Genomic DNA, 12,654 nt, shown 5'->3' with positions numbered 1-12,654 from the left:
TGTGGGAGGAAGCCGGAGAACCCGGAGAGAACCCACGCTGCACGGGGACAACATGCAAACTCCACGCAGAAAGATTCCGGTGCCCCCACCGGGACGCAAATCGGCAACCTTCTTGCTGCGAGGCAACAGTGCTACCAACTGCACCACCCTGCAGCCCTCTATCTGATAATGCAGTAACTAAATTCAAGGAAGTGGTTCCATTATTATTTACTTCAATGCCATATGCCAACACAATGAAGAGCAGTTCCTCTAATGTTAGTCCCACACAGGTGGATAATCTTGTTGACAGAACTGCAGCTTTACTGCGTTCATCAATTGATACTGTTGCCCCTCTGAAAACGAAGACAAAATGAGTTATAAAAGAATAGCTCCATGGTGTAGTCAACAGCTACACATCTTAAAGCAGAATTCAAGAAGACTGGCAAGACAGTGGTGCTCTACAAATTCAGAAAAAGCCTGGAAAGATAGTTTTATCACATTAAAAAACATTGATCTACAGGACAAGAACTGCTTCTTGTTCATCTTTAATGGAGGAAAACAAGAACAACCCCAGGTTTCTTTTCAGCACTGTAGCCAGGCTGACAAAGAGTCACAGCTCTGTGGAGCCTTGTGTTCCTTTACCTCTCAGCAGTGAAGAATTTAAGACCTTCTTCACTGATAAAGTTTTAAATATTTGAAAAAAAATCACAACCATGTCTTTAGGTGCAGCAGCTCTGGAAGCATCCATATGACCAGATTTATGCTTGGACTTCTTGTCTGATGTAAATCTGGCAGAACTCATATCGATAGTAAATTCATCTAAACCAGCAACATGTCTGTTTGTGTAAGACTGTATATGTGGGTATGTAAATAATTCCACTTGCTGTAATTTGGATGTCATTAGATTTGTTGTTCTTGACTCAGTGGCGCCCTCTCAGGAGCTGTGGTGTGCTGCTGGCTCCAGTGCCATACTGTCAGTTCCTGAGAGGTGTGCACCAGGTAGGTTGTGGAGCACATGAATGTTTTTGTTTTTTTTTTTAATTATTTTTCTTTCTTTTGTCATATGAGTGTATTTGCACTATCAGCTACATGAATGTTCATTAGAGTGTATTGATGTGTATTTTATGTTTTTGTTTAAATATGTTTATGGCGAGTTTGAGAAACTCCGTAAGTTAGCTAGCTAGCGAAAATTAGCTTAGACCGTGCTGCTCCTTTCATAGTGTGCTGTGTTCGAGATGCCCCGAGCCCACTGACCAGAGTGTTCTTATATTTGCCAAATGGACCAATAAACGGTAAAAGACGTTTCCGCCTTCCAACTCCCTAATTAAATAAACACAAAGCAGAGTCGATGGGTTTTACAGCAGCCAGTCCCAACAATAGAAATGGTTTGGCCGAAGAGTTTCAATCAGGATTTAGAATACATCATAGTACAGAGACAGCCCTGGTGAAAGTCACCAATGATCTACTTATAGTCTCAAACAGTGGACGGGTTTCTATACTTGTTCTGCTGGATCTCAGTGCTGTATTTGATACAGTGGATCACAGCATCTTATTACAGAGACTGGAATGTGTAATTGGGCTTAAAGGAACTGCACTGAATTGGTTTAAATCATATTTATCAGACAGATTCCAGTTTGTTTATGTTAATGATGATTCTTCCATCCACAGCAGAATTCTTTATGGAGTTCCACAGGGTTCTGCGTTAGGACCAATATTATTTACTTTGTACATGCTCCACTTAGCCAATATTATTAGGAAGCACTGCATACATTTCCATTCTTATACAGATGACACCCAGTTATATTTATCTATGAAGCCAAATTAAATCACCAGATGGTCAAACTCCAGGCATGTCTGACGGACATAAAGGTCTGGATGACCTGTAACTTTTGACCAATGTAGGGCCTCCATGAATCAGATTAGTTTTCCAGCACATTCCACAGATGCTCAATTGGAGTGAGCAGACGGGGTTGGAGTGAGGATAGCAGGATGGCAGATGGAGAACAGACAAACAATACAAACAGGACAATGAACATTTTGCAGACCGGAGACGTGAAGCTCCAGATCCAGAGACATCCGCCGACAGAACAAACACAGGACCTTGTGGGAAATACAGAGTTAGTGATATGTAATGGTGATATGTAACTGTATTGTAGGAGGAGAGAGTAAAGGAGAGGAGCCCAGTGCATTGTGGTAGTCCCCCAGCAGTCTACTCCTATAGCAGCAGGCACAGTTCAGGTGATCCTGAGCAGCCCTAACTTTAGGCTTTATCAAAAACCTTCCATTGTGAATTTTCCTGAGATGACTTATGTCGCAATTAAAATTAAACTGAATTGCAGTCTTGATCCTGAGGCCCTGTTGTGATAAAAGCTGGCTCAAAATCCAGTTTCAAAATTCTCATTAGTTCAGGTGATATTATGATTACATGGGGTATATTCTTAAATTTGTTTGATTACTCAAATTACGACACAGAAAAGTATTATGACACAGCAAACTGCACCAAAATAGCTATGAATCATAACAGAATGACCACTGTACACCACTGGGGCCCAGCACTGTCAATAGGGTCCATCAACATATTTTTGCACAAAAGCTCTTCAAAGCTTTTGTGCAAAAATGTGTTGATCGAGATTCTTTTTTCTTTTCAATTCAATTTAATTTTATTGCTATACCACCAAGGGAGAGAGAGAGCCAACAATTTACAATTCAACAAGAGCTTGACGGCAAGAAAATCCCTGTTTTAACAGGAAATGGGACTCCTGGTGGTAGACTATCTGCCTCCACCGACTGAGGGGAGAGGAGAGAAGAGAGGGAGAGAACTGATGAGTTTAGAGAAACAAACAAACACTGGGCAGGTTGGTGCGGTCAGTAACTGCAGACATGTACAGTTACAGGCCAGAGAAGCCTGCAGAGAGGAAACTTGGAGATCTGGTCATGCTTTACAAAACCTCAGTAATGTCGGAACAAGAAAGCTGAAGCACATGCCATTAAACATGATAGGATACAATAGGATTCATGGCTGTACCAGTAAATATAGTTATAAACTGCATAGTCGACCAAATGTTAGTTGATGGTAATTGACCAAGTTTTGACTGATTGGCTGGTCGCAAGGTAAAAAAAAAAAAAAAATCTAAATTAAATTCCTGAGGAAGTGGCTAGAGTCATATATAGTCATATATTTTATAAGAGTAGGTTTCAGTTGTTGAGGTGAAATGGATGAGACGGTTAAACATTAACCTGTTAAGAAACTCATGCCCACTGTTTCACTGAAAACTGGCTTTATTGAATATAAATCTTTTACAGTGCCCATCATGTGCACTAACATTATAATTATACCATGGTAAAGTCAAAATGTGAACAACAGAAAAAAGGCTTTGTAACGTTTGGGGCACGCGTGACTTCGTTGGTACAGGGGGTTGCCCACTTTTTGCAGGATTGTTCAAATGCTCTGTGTGTGTGTGTACAAATGGATGAATGAGAGGCCAAAAACACTGTAAACTGCTAGGCTAAAAGGGCGCTATACTGTATAAGTGCAGTCCATTTGCAATGATTACAGTCTTATTCTACATACCGCTGTGTGTTCCAAAAATAATATGTAACTACTTGTGGTGTGAGGATAGATTTAAACTGTGGTCCGATGACTTACTAAAATGAGTTATGAATTAAGTGCACTTAAAGAGTAAATGGTATCAGATATTTATACTTGACAAATTCATCATGAAGGCACTGGACAAGCACAAATACAGTGCTTATACGCGAGAGGAATATGCCCACATTGGACCTTTGGTAATAAGCTTAACTCTATGCAAATAACGTCTAACAAGGAAGCATTAGTAAGCCAAAACATCAATGTATACCTCAGACCACCAGCATCATCACTGTGATAGGGATTCTCTAGAAAATAGCACTGTCCTTAAATCAGACGCACATTTTGGCACAGATAACATGTTAAAGGAGTAAGTTATTTAACACACCGAACACCCAAATACAGTCAAACTGATGTCAAATACTTATTAAATATATGGCTTCATAATCATTACACAAATAAGTCGTCTTCTCTTGCAATCCAGGTCCGAGTACTGTAGCTGCTTAACACCAAATTCTAACACACAAGAAAATAGCAAAAGAAAAAAAATATTGGAGGATACCTTTTAAATATATTTCATAGCTCATTCTTTAAAATAATGTTTTGTCCACTCTGATATGTTCCATCGCAGTTACTTTTTCTAAATCTAAAGTTTTAAATTGCAACATTTCATTTTATTGTTCTTATTTCAGATTTAAATAGTACGACAAGTAACTAAGTATCATCCCTCATGTGACCACAGACCTCTGTTTCACAATGAACTATCATCTACACATCAAGGCTCTTTGACAATGTGTTTACATACACAAAAAAAAAACATCTGCATAGAAATTTGCATGGATTATGCATAACTGACAAAAGCATAAACTTTGCTTGCCTTTATATCTTTTAGATGTCACAGTAAAGCTCTAACAGTGAAGGCGAGCGAAATTTATTAGCAGGACCAGGTTGCGAACTACAGGGAAGTCAGGGGGAGCTGGGCTGGTCCTCATAAGACATGAGCTCCCCTGAAAACATTGTGAAATTTAGGGGGAGTCTCTAAAATACTGACAATAAGCTATTCTTCTCCTACGTTATTTTTCTGTTGTAAAAATCTACTGTTGGTATGATCACATTTTCTTATTCTTGTAATTCCTAAAAGGAATATTGCTATTATTTAGAACAAGAATAAGAATAATGACAAAAAATAGCTAAATCAAATGCTTTAGAAATGATGTATCTGTCATTTATGACCACCACAAAAAAGAGAAAACAAAGTAAGCTCCCCAAAAGCCACAGTGTAGTTCGCACACTGGGCAGGTCATTTTACAAAGCCAAACAGCATGTACACAAAACCTTGGAAAAAAAATACAACGGTTAAAAACAGATATATTGAAAAGTATATGATCATATGTAATCAAAAGCACTTACGGCATATATAGCTCAGTATTATCAAAATTGCTAATCATTGGCACTGTTATACCTTTGACTTTGAAAATTAAATACAGAAACAGATTGACAAAAACCATTCTGATACATCCTTGCGGACTCGTAGTCAGTCTGTCTAATGTTAAATTTCCACTGAAGCATGAGCTGGAAGAAGGTCCTGATGATACTGTGCTTTGGTACGCACACACAGTTACTGCTCCTGGCCATCCTCCCGCAGCTCTGAAGGAAGAAACTTGTACTGCTGCTGTCTGATCATAGCCAGCTTCTTCCTGGCCTCATCCAGCTCCCTTTCTTTCCTCAGCATCTCCTCTTGAGCAGCGATGATCTACAACACAAATTCCATCAGCATACTGAGGAAACACCAGCTTCAGTCCCACATGGGACAAAATATTGCAAGTGGTCTGATGAAACTAAAACTGAACTGTTTGGCCATAATGACCATCGTTACATTTGGAGAAAAAAGGGGGAAGTTTGCAAGCCTGATAACACCATCCCAACTGTGAAGTACGGGGGTGGCAGCATCATGTTGTGGGCGTGTTTTGCTCCAGGAGGGACTGGTGCACTTCACAAAACAGATGCATCATGAGGAAAGAACATTATGTGGAAATATTAAAGCAACATCTCAAGACGTCATCCAGGAAGTTAAAGCTTGGGAACAAATGGGTCTTTCAAATAGACAATGACCCTCAGCATACCGCCAGATTAGTTACAAAGAGGCTTCAGGACAACAAAGTCATAGTTTTGGAGTGGCCATCACAAAGCCCTGATCTCAGTCCCGTACAAAATTTGTGGGCAGATCTGAAAAGGCGTGTGGAACAAGGCAGCCAACAAACCTGACTCAGTTCCACCAGTTCTGTCAGGAGGAATGGGCCAGAAATCCAGCAAAGTATTGTGACAAGCTTGTGGATGGAAACCCAAAATGTTTGACTGAAGTCATACAGTTTAAAGGCAATGCTACCAAATACTAAGGAAATGTATGTAAACTTCTGACTTTGAAGAAAGTAATAAAAATTCTCTCTCATTATTCTGGCATTTAGTAAATAGAAATAACATTCCTACCTGACCTAAAACAGAAAAAGTTAATGTCAGACAGTGAGAAAAAAGTTATGTGTCTTCTTATACAGTGTATGTAAACTTCTGGTTTCAGCTGTACGTGACATGAAGACTACCTGCACATCCCAGCTATAAATACCATGTGGCAGTTTACATCTTGCCTCTTTGCTCTGGTGTTCTGTGCAGGCTAATTGCTCCCAAAGAATAATGTTTTGCTTCTGTATTTTACTTGCAGGTGTAAGGGAGGTTAGCACATTCTCTGCTGTTTGATGTTTGTCGTCCTTCTGTAAGTATTGTCCAAGTGAAAATCTACCCATCCTTTCCTTTCTGAAAGTTTTCAAGCATCCCTGTCTTGTGCTGGTTCAGTCGCCTGCTACACTGACTGTCTTGAACGGTTTGTTCTGTTGGTTTAGTTCTAGATGTTCCGTTTAGCATAATAACAGCCATGCACATACAGTATGTGTTTATCTTTTTCTAAGGATTCACTTGCTTTTCCTTGTCCCTGTATATTTGTGCTCCTATTTGAGTTCCCCACTGTGTTTGCGATGTTTGACTCACCTGAGCGATACCTCCCACCATTTTACTCTTGACCACCACCGCCTGGTCATCCTGAGCATCAAATGCTGCTTTCTGAGCTGCTTTCACCAGGTTATCAGAGGCTCTCTTCACAGCATTTCCAGCAGCCTGCAGAAACACACATTGAGTCACATATTTAAAGTAATTGTTGTTGCATTGGTTCCAGAAAAATCAAGGAAGAGAACCTTGATCCATTTGTTTTTGAATTGAAGTCAATTATAAACTATTTGCTGTACAGAAAACTTCTAACCGTGGATCATGATTTAGTCTTTGAGGGAAAGTGAAACAGTCTCACATGTACTTGTAGCAGCAGATACATCAACTGTGCTGAACAGCAACTCCTGGTAAGGGAATGTTAAGTTTCACCAGTGCTCACAGAGAACACCATAACAGTTTTTTGTTCCTACTTAGTGCTTGGAAATTGCTGTAAAAGGCAACAGGGATCAGCCTACTAAACAACAGTCAAAGCCAAACACTTGTCTCATCAGGCAGTTTGGCTCCAACAAAGCCACGTTTTCTCCTTTCGCAGCTCTGTGGGCTGAAATTAGCCAGTGACCTGGCAGACGACAGAACACTTACACAGACACTGGTAAATCTTCCTCTCCTGGTTTATCTTTGGCTGGAATGTTACTCTTAGATTGGCTCGGACATACAACGTAATACTGTAAAGCTCCTTTCATTAGCTACAACTGTCAAGAGTTTTGGTCCCAGAAGGTACCACTGGGAACTGATTGTCAAAATGTACGCCAAATTAATTGTTAAAAACATATTAAAGCCCTGTTAAAACTTGAATATTCCTTCTTACAGACAAATTCAAATCACACTTCCTTACAGTTCTGACAGAATGTTCCTCTGGCATCTTCCACTAACTGTCTACACCAGACTCGTTATAGCAGTTTAAAAAAACAAAAAACACACATGTTGACATCATTGACAAGACAGCACGTTTCACTCACATGTAGCTGTGACCCATTTTACGACTATTGTAAGCCAGATGGACAAAGTCATGTGGTTATCAGGCATGATAAAAAAAACGGCATCTTTACACATCAAGTTATTGCTTCATAGATTTAAATGTGGTGTTTTAAGGTGCCCTGTCTGTGTCGTAAATAATGGTATCTAATAAAGAAAAAAATATATAAATAAATAAAACCGTGAGCAGCAACTTGTGGGTTATCGGCTTGACAAACCCAACCAAAGTCATTGTTTATTTAAAGGAGATGGTACGAGATGACAAACTGAGTTTAATCAGGATTGCTCATCAGATAATGACGAATAGAACACAGCCACATACACTAATTAATATGATACTTCAGGCTTTGGTCAATACTTGCCCCCAGATTATGTGTACCAAAATGTGTGAAATTGTATCACGCCTTTTGCTAACATGTTTTAGTTGATAGTGACCATCTCATTGGGCCAGTGTTGTCTGTTTAAAGTAGAACTGTACGTAGATGCCACATTACTGTATTCCACATTATGCAAATCAGTTAAAAATTCATCACGATGGCCATTCATTTATAAGAGGCTACTTTATATACTGAGTTGTAACTGTCAAATTTGAAGTCTGTAGGATTGATGGCGTGAGGGGCTAAGCTTTTCACTTTTTCAACTTTTAATTATAGCAGCACCATCGGGCCAAGTGGGCATCATATGTTTTGTGAAGTTATTTCACATCATTTTTGGTTGTGATGCCAAGTTTTATGTCACTAGGTACTTCCCAATGTACACTCAGAGCTGCGGCTACACGTGGTTGAATAATTTGGCCCCAAATTTGCTTCGAGTTACTTCTACCTAAAAACCAATACTGATATTGACACAAATGATTATTTACCATGCTGAAGTATTTAATTAATTGCAAGTTATCCAATGTGATTACAAGGCTTGAAACCATCTTTAAACATTCATCTTCATATTGACAGCAATAGCATGTAAACACTCTGAGGTGGGCTCCCATTATATTGCATTATTGTAAGTAGTACAAAATAACTGGTAACTCAGTGTGTAAGTTATCCCTAAACGACTGGTGGCCATCACAAAGGGGCTAAATGACCATCTTTTCCCTGAGACTCACACATTCAATAGAGAGACTACATTATTCAGCACTCTGAATAATTACAGCCTTGAAAAGCACCACGGCTAAGAGTGAAGAGAGCAAATGCAGCAAGTGTAATCATAGATCGGGGCTAATGTTTCCAGTTCTTGGTGCCATGGATGAACTGGGTGGATTGTTACCAGAGCTCCTGTAGACATAAATGTATGGGAATTACTGAGGTGGCAGCTGCAGGCCCAGAAGAGGAGGAGATAAGCCACTGCTGATTGGATCGGAGAATATGAGCTGGCCAGGCCAGGCCGATGTGCTCACAGCTAGCAAACGCACAGCCTCAAAGACAGTATTTTTGGGTGGATGAGGTGACAGGAGATACTTGTACTTTCTGTTATGTCTCACAACTAAGAGCATCAGTTACACATAAAGGTCACAAGAACCATTCTGTCCTACAGTGTTTCCATCACTAAGTCAGTGCTTTCAGTAAAGTTTGAAAAGAAGAACTTTTAGAATCCTTTTAAAGAAGCACTTCAAAAATTTTGCACAGAGGTTCATTTCCTGTTGCGGTGGGGAGCCCCACGCAGCCGGTGAAAACAGTTCTTTAAGGTCTTTTGGGGCGCTGGAAGAGCTTTGTACAATCTGAAGAAAATAACCTCGATGTGGAGACAAATGTGAGCATGTGCCAGGTAGGCAGGGTCTAAAAAACAACTGAAAATCAGGATGACAGAACCTTAAGTGCTCTTTTTAAAATCAGTTTCTTGTAAATTCTCCAGCTTTATAAAAAATATAGATCTCTGTAATAACCCTTTATGAGGTGCAGTCAAGAAGTTTCAAGACAGTGTGTTTGAATTTGGCCATTATCCTCTTAAAAGAAGTCCGATACACTGCTCCTGGTGCTGCTGCTATGTTTGACTCGCTTTTCAATTTTAAGAAAGATGACAAAGCCGCTTCTGTTGAATTAGGCAGATGGAAAGCAGAGAATGTCTTTGTACAGCCAAAAAACCAAAACAACACTGAGGGGGTGCTTCTGTAAAGTTCAGATAGTTTGTGCTGAATGCTTTCCCTCAGAGTCCATAGGACATTACAGTAGAACTCAGCACTGTCAAGTGTGACTCTGGAGGAGGAATGTACGATGCAAAACCCTGTAAAATGACAACAAAACGACCGGCACGCTTTTGGTTACGCTACTGATCTAAGTGCTTTTTCAGTTTTGGAGACTGCAGGCTCTTTCACTGAGGACTGCTGTTTTGCCTCTGGGCAGCAGCTGTACCACATGAACAGTGATGATCCTTGACTTCAAGATTTGACATTTGCTCCCTATGCAAGTTTGAGGTCCATGGGTAAATCACATACGCACACTTGCAAATAGTCGAAATAAGACTTCCGGAGAGCATTTCAAATCAGGATGGTTTCAGTCGAGGAACTTCTTTATCGCACCTCGTAAAAATACTGAAATGAAGCAGTATGTAAAAGGCACTCTTACCTGTGCTAAATATAGAACATGCTAATCCTTATGTAGCAGCAGTGCAAATCATGCAGCTCACCTGTAACCCTAAACGTTTGAATTCCAGCCTATTAATATACTATAATATACTCGGTGCTCTCCAGCAACCTCAGCTGTTGCAACATGACTAATGTTATTGTTCCTTCAACAAGTGCTCGAGGTCTGAATCATTATGAGATGAGGGTCACATCTCACCATCCATTTACCAAGATCAGATGTCAGTTTGATGAAGCAGGAAGAGAGGAACCAATGTTGGACCTTCACCTGCACTAATTTCCTAAATTAGCTGGTTACTGTATTTTTGTTTTTTGAAAAGAACTCAAAGAGGAGGAAATAGTGCTGAAAATAGTTTGTTGGAAACTATTTAGCAATGGATTAATTCATATTTGGTGTCCAACTAAATATTTGGGACATTTTTCTTGACAATTTTTGCACAGCTACAGCTTTGTTATTCTGCCTCACTCAGACCACTACTGTGATGCAGGTGAGACACACATCAAGGGTTATCTAAGTGGGTCAACATGGATCAGCAACCTTCCTGCACAACCAACGTTGGATACAATCAAAGGCTGCAGAATTTTAGGGAACTGCTGTTGGAACCGGGACTGAATATAAATACAATCATACCAACATAATGTAAACATCATTTAAGCACTGTGCAAAAAAGGGAAGGAATGGGTGAGAAATAGACAGATGTGTAAAACTGCAACTTTTTTTTCTCATGATATTGTCATCCTGTATCAATCTCTGGTGTATTAGTGAAGTATACAAACTACACAGCAGACTGGACTCTTTGCTAACAGTGAGAGGTAGGCTGGCAGCTGCCTCGTAAGTACTGGTCCAACAGAGTTAGATTATGTGTTGAGTAGACCTGCGTGATATGCATGTCGTGCTGTATTAAAGGGGCATCAGAGTCAGATTTCAGCAACAGGCTGCCGCCAGTCTGTTTGAGATGATTGAGATGAGAGCTGTTTTAAGATACTGTCAGAAAATTCCTGTCATTTTTCACAGATTGTTGATGGACATCAGTGGATGCACAGCCACTGTTTCTCTTGTTGGGGAAACACTGCTAGCATTTTTCAAACTACACTGACTGCCCTAAGGATGATGCCACATTACTTTCTCAGTTGCTTTTATCATCGTTATTGCGATCTTATATTGAAACAATAGAAGATAAATAAACATAAGAAACAGCAAGAGATTTACAGAAATTTGGTAACCATGACTATATGAAGACAATCTATAGAATGAGTTACCTGTGATTGTGCTTCTATCACCCCTCCACCCACCAGACACCATCATTGTTTGTCCATGCCCAACCTGCTTCCATTTCTCTGATCAGCTCAGCTGTTTCGACTCCTGTCATTACCCTTGCAGGATTTATAGCCCTGGTTCACCATACTTCACTTGCCAGATTGTCACTTCAAACTTGTTTAAAGCTTGTTATTAAAGGTTTTTCATCTTAGCTTGTTTTTGTACCATGTTTGATCGTGCCTGTTGTTGGAGTTTGGCTTTGTCTGCTCCCTTTGTTTGTCTGCCTGCCTGGTTTGTCAGCCTTGCAACCTTATACAACTACACGTAAATTTGTTTGCAACATTTACCGTTTTTTCCTGTATCATGCATTTGGGTCCTCTGAATTAAACTATCCATATGACCTCATGGGTGTGAAAGCCAGGTGGATCATAAATAAAACATCAATGGATAATTTTTTTTCATAATGCAGGACAAACTGATCCACAGGAGTGACAGTGACCTTGGACATCAATGAATGCTACCTTTTTCATTCATCTTCACCGTTTTGATTTCATCAGTTTGTTCGGGGTAACTGAGCTCTTAGTTTCACCTCGACAGTTGCAGCTCTGACCATGGCGGACAAAAAAAATGGCTGTGTTCTGAACTGCCACAGTAACAGCACAGTTTGAATAATAAACAGCGGTGGGTCTGTGTGCATTAAGCAGCTTCATAGACATTAATATGCAGTGCTGACCTGGAGCCTCTTCATGGTCTGGGAGTCCTGGTCAGCCTTGACCTTGCAGGCCACCAGCAGCTGAGCAGTGGAGGCTGCCACCTGCTTGGCTGACGAGATGAGCTTCTCCTCACTGGCATGTCCCTGCACCGCAGAGTTGGCCGCTTCACAAAGGTTGTTGGTTGCTGCGGCAACCATTCGAGCCTGAGGTGTCAAAGGCATCACAGTGAGACATTTACTAATATTCTTTTTTACAGAAATCTAACAGTAAGGCTTGAGGGAGAAGACTTACAGCTGAAATCAGCCCCTGAGACCACTGGCCATCATCTACAGCATTGGCTGGGATTGCTCCCACCTGAAAATACAGAACAACCAACTCAGACTCACAATAGCTTTAGTATGATGGTATGAATGTTTGTATAACATTATTGAGTATCAAAATCAGAAAATGTACAGAAAGAAATGTAGTAAACAGGATTACATATATGTGTTTTTGTGGATGGGAATAACACTGA

The 12,654-nt window shown here is 40.2% G+C and overlaps 1 protein-coding gene across 1 annotated transcript in view; it reads right to left on the bottom strand.

The window, feature by feature from the left end:
• Positions 1-3,240: 3,240 nt before the first annotated feature.
• Positions 3,241-12,654, bottom strand: part of tln1 (talin 1) — a 76,532-nt gene continuing 67,118 nt past the window's right edge. Inside the window, exons 54-57 of the mRNA XM_008288811.1 lie at positions 12,432-12,494; positions 12,161-12,343; positions 6,605-6,730; positions 3,241-5,318 (exon numbers count right to left, since the gene is read on the bottom strand). Coding sequence (XP_008287033.1) covers positions 5,184-5,318; positions 6,605-6,730; positions 12,161-12,343; positions 12,432-12,494 — 507 coding nt within the window. The 3' untranslated portion in view covers positions 3,241-5,183. The remainder of the gene's footprint in view (positions 5,319-6,604; positions 6,731-12,160; positions 12,344-12,431; positions 12,495-12,654) is intronic.

Source organism: Stegastes partitus, unplaced genomic scaffold (genome assembly GCF_000690725.1).
Source record: "Stegastes partitus isolate 25-593 unplaced genomic scaffold, Stegastes_partitus-1.0.2 Scaffold575, whole genome shotgun sequence".
Taxonomy (NCBI): domain Eukaryota; kingdom Metazoa; phylum Chordata; class Actinopteri; family Pomacentridae; genus Stegastes; species Stegastes partitus.
This window is presented reverse-complemented; position numbering and strand designations above follow the sequence as displayed.